The sequence below is a fragment of the Halichondria panicea genome, chromosome 7 (genome assembly GCF_963675165.1).
Source record: "Halichondria panicea chromosome 7, odHalPani1.1, whole genome shotgun sequence".
In the NCBI taxonomy this organism is placed as follows: Eukaryota; Metazoa; Porifera; class Demospongiae; order Suberitida; family Halichondriidae; genus Halichondria; species Halichondria panicea.
Window position 1 is genome coordinate 3,379,916 of NC_087383.1, and position 10,782 is coordinate 3,390,697.

General features: G+C 41.7%; 1 protein-coding gene across 2 annotated transcripts in view; it reads left to right on the top strand.

The window, feature by feature from the left end:
* The window catches only part of LOC135338728 (uncharacterized), a 44,493-nt gene extending 33,780 nt beyond the window's left edge, over positions 1-10,713 (top strand). For both annotated transcript variants that reach the window (XM_064534789.1, XM_064534788.1), the window contains exon 11: positions 1-10,713. This exon is cut by the window's left edge and continues 20,611 nt beyond it. In XM_064534789.1, coding sequence (XP_064390859.1) covers positions 1-10,600 — 10,600 coding nt within the window. In that variant the 3' untranslated portion in view covers positions 10,601-10,713.
* Positions 10,714-10,782: the final 69 nt, after the last annotated feature.

Sequence of the window (10,782 nt, forward strand, 5' to 3'; positions counted from 1 at the left end):
TAACAGCAACACTCTTTTTGAAATCGTGTCCAACAATACACAGCTACCATTTTCAGTGACTGAAGATGGAGGGATAGTTTTGCTAAATAAAATTGACTTTGATAGAAATCAATCCTTTTATTCATTCCTTGTTCGTATCTATGACAACAGCGGAGACTGCAATGGTATATTCATCACACTTCGAGTTGAAGTCACCAACGTAAATGATGAGCGGCCATATTTTGTGGAGACTTCTTATTCATTTGTTGCATCCGAGTCCCTTCAACCAAATTCTCTCGTTGGCCTCATATCTGCAAGAGATTTAGACATGTTTCGATCTGAGTTCAGTTTTACTCTCCAGCCAAGTAGTGTACCCTTCTCGATCAATTCCTCTGGATATCTCGTCCTAGAAGAAGCGTTGGACTATGAAGAGACCAGTAGGTACAGCTTCGTTGTGCAAGTGAGTGATGGTGAGCTGAGAGCAATGGAGCCTGCCGAAGTCATTGTTACCGTTGGAAATGAAAATGACCATCCCCCTGAATTTATTGGCCCCTTTGTTTTCAACCTACCTGAGAATGAACTGACGTCTTTCTTCGTAAATGTCATCGACAGAGATGACGGAGAAATGGGTGAAATCACACACTACTCAATAAACTCATCGAGAAACGATATCTTTACAATTAACGATCAAGGTGCTATTTCGAACATGATTGCACTAGACTATGAGTTGATGAGTGACAGTGCTTTACCTCATGTTTTTACGCTAAATGTGTGTGCCTATGATAGTGGTGACAAGAGATCATGTGATGACTTCACAGTGATACTTCAGGATGTGAACGACAACACACCACAGTTTACAAGACCCGTCTATACAGTTGAAATCCTTGAGGGTGAAAGTCTAGACAACATTATACAAGTACAAGCCACAGACCTTGATAAGAGTGCAATATTCAGTCAAGTACAGTACAGTTTTGAAGATTCTAGTCTCACTCTAGCTGCTCAATACTCACTCACTTTGAGTGACAATGGCGTGCTGTCCTCAACTCATGTGTTTGATTACGAATCAGATTCCATTCAGATTGTATTAACCGTTGTTGCTAGGGATATCGGAGGCCTGGAAACCACAGCTACAGTTATGTTGAACATTGACGATCAAAATGAATTCCCTCCCCAGTTTTCACAGTTGCAATACAATATTTCTGTTTCGGAAAATTTGCCGACTGGAGAGTCTTTCTACACATTCCTCACTACTGATGGTGACGGTGGACCGGTTTTTGGAGGAGTGCAACGGTTCATTATTGACTCAGAAAAACAGTTACCATTTTCTATCGGTGCAAATGGTAGTATGCATCTGTCACAGAGGATCGACTATGAGTCAGGGGACGTGATATTTCTATTCAGTCTGACAGCTGTTGACAATGGTGGTCTCCGTTCGAATCGTGTTTCCGTGATATTGCATGTGCTCGATGAAGAAGACTCGCCGCCATTATTTGAGCCTCTCCAGTACAACATCTCAGTGAGAGAGAACTTCCTTCCTCTACAAAATCAGCCACTAACACGACTGGTTGTCATCTCCGAAGCAGTTTCTATCTCTTTTGACATCACATCAAATGAATATCCTGAATACTTTGAAATTGCTAGCAGTGGTAATTTGTATCTCAGAGAAGCAGTGGATTTCGAGTCTGTTCAAGAGATTGTTCTAACAGTGAGAGCGTTTGATGGTGTATTATATTCTGAAGAGTCTGCGACTGTTGTGATTAAAGTGGAGCCTGAAAATGATAATAAACCAGTGTTTGCAGAACAGTTTTTAGAATTTTCACTCATTGAAAATCAACCTCAAAATACACTACAAGTTTCACTCTCAGCAACCGATGATGACCAAGACTTACAAGCCCCCAAAACTCAGCATGGGGAAATTACTGAATATCGACTTCTAAACAACAGTGTTCCCTTCTTTCTCACTTATAACAGAAATAGTCGTACTGCCACTCTGTTTAACAGTCGTCCTTTAGATGCCGAGACCGACCAATCGGAATACACTCTCCTTATTCAAGCATACGATGCCCTGGGCCTGTCTGCGGAGTCACCTGCTATTGTGATTATAACTGTAGGTGACGAAGATGATAATCAACCAACCTTTGACCAAGCCTTTTATTCAGCCAGTATTGTTGAAAACGTTGCCGGTTTCGTGTTCACTGTACATGCTACTGATCGTGACAGAGACTTTGATCCAGAGACTATCCGTTATCACTTGTCTGGAGAAAGCAGTAGCAATTTCATTCTTCTACCTGATGGCAGAATTCAGAATGTAGAAGCTTTCGATTACGAAGTTGATCCGATAGAGTATACGTTTACTGTGAGTATTGAAGGGTGCTCTGACAACCCAACATGTTCAGCAAGTGTTCAAGTGCGAATTGAAGATGAAAATGATAATTATCCAGCGTTTGTATCAACTAAATATACACTCACTCTTGCTTCAGATTCCTTCCCAATTCAGGGTGGGATTATCGGTCGTATATCTGCTCTCGATAAGGACAAAGGTGCTGTGTTTGGGACGATATCTGAGTACACAATCAGAGGAGATTCAGGTCCATTCACAGTACATGCCGCAAGTGGGGATATAATTGTGGATGATCCGGTTAAGTTGAGACAACGTGCACGGACTGTGCAGTTTGAAATAGTAGCTACTGATGGAGGAGGTCTTTCGAATTCTACACAAGTGGAAATCAACGTTCCAATTTTCAACTTACATCCTCCCGTCTTTGAGCAGAGGTTTTATCATGTGACTTGGGAGGAAAATTCCTTTCACTTTCGATTACCGGGCCTACCAACAAACGCTCTGTTGCAAGTTAGAGCACAAGATCTTGATCGTCCATTCACAACCATTACACACTATCTCGTTGCCCCCTCAGATAATTTCCAAATGATGGAAGATGGATTTTTACTTTTACGGAAACCACTTGATTGGGAAGAAAATAGCGAGCATTATCTACAAGTCAGAGCTTACGATGGATTATATAACTCAACGTTCAATGCTGATATTCGAGTTTCTGTAGTCAACCAAAATGACAATCCACCTGAATTTCTGGAGACTCTCTATCAGGTCAATGTATCCGAACATTATCGCACGCTCAATCTACCAATTGTAAAACTTCTAGCGACTGATTTGGACTCCTCTCAACTGCAGCTAAGTTACAGTATCCTTGATCCAACGGCTCCATTCAGAATTGATTTTCAAGGCAATGTTTACGTGCTTGCACAGCTTGACTATGAAATCACAAAGAAGTATAAATTCAGTGTGACTGTTTCCGATGGATCTCACCAGACCAGCTCCCCTGCGGAAGTTGTTGTACGATTACTAGATGAAAATGATCATCATCCATTCTTTGACCAACCTGTTTACCAAGTGAGCCTGCCAGAAAATTCCTCTCCTGGTGTGTTTTCTGTTTCAATTTCAGCGTCTGATCGCGACTCTTCCCCCCAATTCGGAGAGATTGCAAGCTACTCTATTTTAGAGTCTCACGTTCCCTTCGAAATCAGCTACAACCCGCTTGGAGAAGCTTCGATTACCAACACAAAAGAACTCGACTATGAAAATGACCATCATGTGTATGTATTCCATATTCACGCATACGATAAAGGAGGTTTTCGATCGTTTTTCCCTGCTCAAATCATTGTGACACTGTTAGATACAGATGATTGCCCGCCAACTTTCTCGCAAGGTGTTTACAAAGCTGTTCTGCACGAGAATGCAGCAATACCTACATTTGTTGTTAAGGTAACGGCAAGTGATTGTGATGTGGATCCACAATTCAACAGAGTCGAATTCTCACTTGAAAACTCCCAAGGTCTCTTCTCAATTCATCCGATCTCCGGAATTATAATGTCTTTGAGATCATTCGATCTAGAAAGGGGGCAGTCATACTATGAACTGCAGGTAACTGCTACCTCTCCTTCTGATACTTCACTCATTGACACAGCTATTGTAAATGTGACTGTACAAGACACAAACGAATTCCATCCTCAATTTGTTGGCACCCCATACAAAGTGAACGTCCCTGAAAATACCACTGTTGATACATCTATTTTAACTGTACGTGCTACAGACAGGGATGCTGGAAGTATATATGGCAGCATTGAAAGTTATGTTATCATTGGTAATCGAGACTCACTACCATTTGAATTGAACCTAGCAACTGGCCAGCTGTCACTAACTTCCCCCCTAGACTACGAGAGCGGACTGACACGATACAATATTCTCGTTGCTGCCGTGGATGGTGGGATGTTGCTCTCACAAACTACCGTGGAAGTGATCGTTACTAATATTGAAGACGAGCCGCCGTCATTCATGCAATTAGAGTACTCAGTATCTATTGCCGAGAATGAAATCGACTTCTTCTTGCCTCGGCTCCCTCAAAATGCTATCAGTCAACTGAGGGCTACTGACAGAGACACACCTGTGAATGGGCTATCTTTCAATATTGAGAACTCTACGCTGCAGAGCACATTCAGCGTTGACTCTGATGGATACTTATACCTAAGACACCCGTTAGACTATGAGATACAATCAAGCTATAAACTGTATGTGACAGTAAGTGATGGTGTGTTCACAGCACAAGAATTCGCTGTGGTTACCATCAATGTTATCAATGGCAATGATCAACCTCCAGTATTTTACACCTGCCTGGATGGTTGCTGTGGAAATCAAGTCCTTGAATCAGTCGTTAATATTGAGATCAATGAAAATACCGATCCAAAACTATATTTTTTCCCTATAATTGCGTGTGACATTGAAGGAGATGATGTCACTTATACGCTTGAGGGTGGGAGTGATACTTTCGAAATTGTGAATGAACGACTCACTTTGAAGATAGCTCTGGATTACGAGGAGCAAATAAGTTGGGCACTTACAATCACTGCCTCGGATGGAATTCATGAATCCACAATGGAAGTTTCTTTTGAGGTCATCAATGCAAATGACAACCGTCTTGAGTTCATTGAAGATGAATACTCTGTTGTAATCACCGAGAATACTGCATTGCATCTGTCAGTTAAAGCTACGGACAAAGATCTACCTGATGCAGCTATCGAGTACAGTATTCAACAATCTAATGAACTGCCATTTGAACTCAGACAAGGACAAGATGGAGCCATTATTTCATCCACTACGCCATTCGATTTTGAATCAAATATGGAATGGTATCGATTCAATGTAACAGCACACAGTCAGCAAAATGAAAATATTGAGACTGCAGTTGCTGAAATTTATGTGGTCGTCAAGGATGTGAACGAATATCGGCCAGTGTTCACTTCCAAGCAGTACAACAGTTCAGTATTTGAGAATACCATGGGTAGCGTTATTGCTAAGGTTACTGCAACAGATGCCGACTCGGGCGATGTGTATGGACATGTCGTATACAGCCTCATTGATTCACCCAGCCTACCGTGTGCGATAAACGAAAATGGTGAGATCATACACACAGAACCAGTGGATGCTGAGAGAGGACCAACTACTCTTGAGATGACGGTAGAAGCTATAGATGGAGGTGGATTGAAGGACAGTGCATTAGTGCTTGTCTCCATCTTGGACGTGAATGACAACAAACCATTCTTCTCACCGGTTAACTATTATGCTCTGGTGCCAGAGAATGCTCCCATTCAAGAAGTTGTCATGACAATATCTGCAGACGACAATGATCAAAGCAAAGACTACAATGCAATCAGTGGCTATACGATTGAATCTTCACAAGAGGTACCCTTTGAAATTGACAGTTCTGGTTCTATTAAACTGTCTAGTACACTCGACTATGAGTCAGGCCCTAAAACATACTCCTTTTCCGTATCAGCAGTTGATAGTGGCGGTCTAACAAGTGAGATACCAGCAAGAGTCACCATTGATATTGCAAACGTTCCAGATCAGCCTCCCATCTTTTCACAGTCCTTTTATTCTGCTTCAATTAGAGAAAATTCACAAAATGGAACGTTTGTTACACAGCTTAGCGTGTCCTCACCTGACGGAGGCAGTGTTAACTGTTACATAATGAACAGTGATAATCTACCTTTCTCGATAGGTAAACAGTCTGCTATCATTTCTGTAAGTGGAGCAGTAGATTATGAGCGACATACATTTTTTGAGATTGTCGTTGCCTGCTATTCCAACACTAACACTTCATCGGAAACCTCTGTTCAAATCATAGTACTAAATGTGAATGACTACCCACCTGTATTTGGACAGACTGTTTATCGCTCGACTATTGTTGAAAATAGCCCTAGGGGATCTTTGTCCCTGGAAATTCAAGCCACTGATCTTGACAAAGGAAATGCAGGAATGATACATCGATTCCTCATTTACCAATCAACCAATAGCTTCTTTGTAGAGAGTTTTAACCAGAGCTCTGGCCGAGCAGTGATCTCTAATCTCATTCCTTTTGATTATGAAGCGATAAAATCTGTAGAAGTCCAAGTGAGAGCAATTGATAGGGGCAGCCCACCCCTCTATTCTGACCCCGTTACAATAATCGTAGATATTCAAGATGAGAATGACAATGCTCCCATTTTCACCCAAGATGTCTATTTCACTACACTCGCAGAGAACACAGTGGGACCTGTGATATCCACGTCTGTGACTGATCTAGATCACGGTAACAGATCTGGGAATATTTTTGACTATCAAATACAGCCACCCACCCATCCATTTACTATCTCTGACAATGGTCTTATCAGCATCTCCGAGGCAATAGACTACGAGTCATTTGGCAGTGTTTCTGAAACGAGAATCCAATTTTCCGTGAGAGCTTTTGATGGTTACGGTCTTGCGAGTAGACCAGCAATTGTTCTTGTCAACATACTGAATGAAAATGATAACACACCACGGCCAATGTACACTAGCGAGTGGCCGGTGAAGACTGTCCAGTTGGAATGGGGGATACCTGTGTCTGCTCTTCCTGTGTTTACACTCACTGCCGTTGATGATGACAAAAGCGATAGCTTGTTCTATTTCCTGGAAACAGTCGCTCCGGAATTCCCCTTCACACTACCCCACCTGAAGAGCGGAGAAATGATTCTTCAAAGACCACTGACTGGATTGACTTCCTATCATTTTGCTGTGACTGTCCAAGACAGGCACCCACTATTCTTTCTGCCCGATACAAACTCCATTCGTTGGGAAGTCCAAGTAGAAATCATTGATACTAATAGTCCGCCATACTTTAGTACTAGCCAATTCTTCCAACAGATTACTATCACCAGAGGAAGAATCGGTCTCAATCGTCCTCTCCTGCAGCTAATCGCCAGAGATGATGACTTCCCTGAATCATCTTTTGCCACAATCGAGCGTTACACTGTCACTCCAATTGATCTATTCAATTCTCAGTTAAACACTACAAACAATTTACCTTTCAGTGTTACGGTGAATGGAGAACTTGTAGTAACCGCTCCACCCGTTGAAAACCAGTATGCATTCACAGTAGCTGCTGTCGATGGTGGTGGACTGATCACACAGAGAGCAGTAGCCATCACTATCTTCATTCAAGATGGCAACGACTTTGCTCCTGCATTTGAAAGTCAACAACTTCGAGTGTCTCTACCAGTATCAGCTGATATTGGGTCTGTTGTCACTGAGATATCTATCTCCGATGGCGATGAAGGTTTGGGTGGCCAGGTGGAATGTTTCTTGCAAGGATCTGTCTCATATTTCACGATAGATCTCGAGATGTGTACAGTTTACGTTGCTAAGAGTTTGTTGAACAATAACCTTGAAGGGATGGAGTTTGATATTACAATTACCGCAACGGACAAGGGAAGTCCCCCTCTCAGTACTTCAGCTAATCTCCACATCACTATTGAGTCAGGCAGGCTTGAACTCATCCAGAACATTACTGAAGTCACATTTGTAGAAGAAGGAGGCCCGGTGAAACTCACTAACAGTTTCGAGCTCGACAATAACCGACTATCGTCTGATGCACAATACTCCCTCAGTGTGAGTATCACACCTGCTTTGTCTGGTATGTTTAATCCAGACTTTTACTCATCACAATGTTTAGCTGGTGGCAATGAGGTCAATCTCCTTGACTGTTTTTCGAATGCAAAAAAACTTTTCTCTGAGTCTTCTAACACTGATCGCCCTACTCGCCTCCTTTCCAACAATGTCCCTACACCTGTATCTGTTAGAAGAGGTTCTAGTACAAACTTTATGTTTCAGACATGGATCAAAACTGACCACATCGGGGCTAGAAATCTTTTAGGAGCATATTCAACTAATGATGTCACTCAAAATGATCCTTTGTTCCTTATTCAAGTCTCTCAAACTTCTGTTCTAATTATCGCTGGGGGACGTAGGATTGCCTACTCAATAAACTTTCAGAGCAGTGTCTTACTTAATAACAATTGGCATCACCTCCTTGTTTCAGTGACATCACAGGACAGTTTTACGGTATATGTTGATGGTTCAAAAGAAGGAAGCGTATTATTCGATTATGACTTCAATGACTTCTCTGATCAAGTCTACATATATACAGACACTTTGAAAGGTGAAGAAAGTACTATCTCAATCTTTACTACTCTCTTGTGGAAGGCGTCTTTCAAGTTTAATTTTGAGCAAAACAATCTTATCTCATCTCTTACCTGCATGCTTAGCTGTGGAGAAACGCTGAACACCAATATTAGCGGAGACGCAGAACTGACGTGGGATATCTCAGCCGGCAGGATAGAAGCTCGAACTAAGAACTTTGAAACTATATCAAGAATGCTAACTCAACTCTCCTATGACAACAAGGCCTCCGAGCCATTGGCACACTCTCGACTTGTAACTGTCACCGTTGCTGATGACAGATCTCATTCAAATGCTACAGTCTCAATTGTTACTGCTCTTAGAAACGAGCATACTGCCATTCTCGATCTTAACATCAATTCCAGGAAAGACGTATTCTACTACGTCGCCCCAAGTCGCTCACCGTATCCAGCTGGTTTAGCGTCAAATCTTTTGCTCACGGATATGGACTCAACACAAACAGATTATCGAGCCAGAGTGGAAATTTTAACTCTTAATGGTCGTTCTTGTGATCGATTAGATTATTCCCCCAAAATAAAACTAGAGCAATGCCTCAGTAAGAGTGGTATACAGACTGTTCCAAATGTCTTCAATTTGTTGCCAATTCATCAGTGGGGTCTACACACTCTCTCAAATGTTAGAACATTACAACTCTCGTTATTTGGATATTACTTTTATTCTAAAGGTATCTTCATCCCTGATACGAGTACTTACAAGAATCTAGAACTATCTCCTGACAAATTCTCCATCATGTTCTGGATGCAATACAGTGCCCCAGGCACTATTGTGCATGTCAAAAATGCAACAATGAACTTCATGGTCACAGTGAGAGCTAATGGTACTGACATCAGCTTGGACTATTTAAATGAACACAGGCCTACTGCTAGTCTCTTCTGGTCGTGGAATCCAAGAGAAGAGTGGACACATGTTTCATTATCTCTTAATAGGAATGTTTTCTCGTTATGTATTGATGGGACAAAATGTAGTTCACAATCTTTACCAGTTACATCTACACCAAACACTTTCACAGGGATTGAGGCTTTTGTTGGAGCATTTCCGGGTGAAACCTTACTCGACTCAAGTGATCGATACACTGGAACACTCAATGGTCTAGCACTCATATCTGACTATGTGATACCTATGAATATTCTCAACTGTGTGATTGAGTGTGCTGAGAAAATTGTATTCACCTCTCCCTCTGTGCTAGACAACCCTCTCACTACGTTACTAGATTTTCATTCTACTGGTATCGCTTCAGCTAATGGTACCCTTCAAATTGCTAGCGATCTGAAAGCAACTGAATTGCAACAAGTCTTACGTCAAGCAGCCTATATTAACTCTCATCCTTACCAATACTCTGGTACAAGGAATATCCTATACAGTGTGTATGACGGTAACACCTTAGTCAAGCCACGTACAACAGCACGGCTGTCAGTACACGTTCTTCATCATCAACAAAGAGCAGTGAGCCTTTTGAGACTTGGGCGACAAACACTAACAGCGGCGAGCATTGTATCTGGAGCACACCCCTTCACAAGCACTGGCATATCTTCCGATACAAAATCTAACACTCTCGATTCTCTACTTGTTGAAATGACGAGTACACCTTCTTCTCTACCATCATGTTATCGATCACGCTCTGTGACCACTGATCAGTGCAAGAGTCTATTTAGCATTGATCGAAGTTTACTCCTGAGAACAAATCTTGAAGTCATTGTAAAACCTACTAAACTACTGATATATGGACTTAGTAATGTCACATATTATGGAAAACTCTTGCACCAAATAACCATCCAGAGTGACGATCCTAGCTCCGTGGTTACGGCCAGCTCTGAAGTCTCTATTAAAGTATACATTTCAGATATGAATGGGATTGCATCCAATAGCAGAACCACTACCATTTTTGTACAAGATAGCTCAGCTGGAGCGCGAAAAAAAAGATCCGTCGTCAATGATAGTACAGTGACTACAAATGGATCTTTGACCTTTATAACACTTCTTGTGTCATGTGCTCTTGTCATTGCTCTAGTCGTTATTGGAGTGTTTTTTGTGTGTCTTATAGCAAAGCATTGAAGTATACAATTTATATTATACTATAATCTATAGCCATTATTAATTTTGTGCACATTATATATTAAATTTGTGCAACCTGTGTCAGTGCTCCCCATGTTATTAAACTGTTATCATGATGGGGGGGTTGTTATGCGCACGCGCAAGCAAGGCATGCAAGGAGGAATGCATGCAAGGAGGAGTGC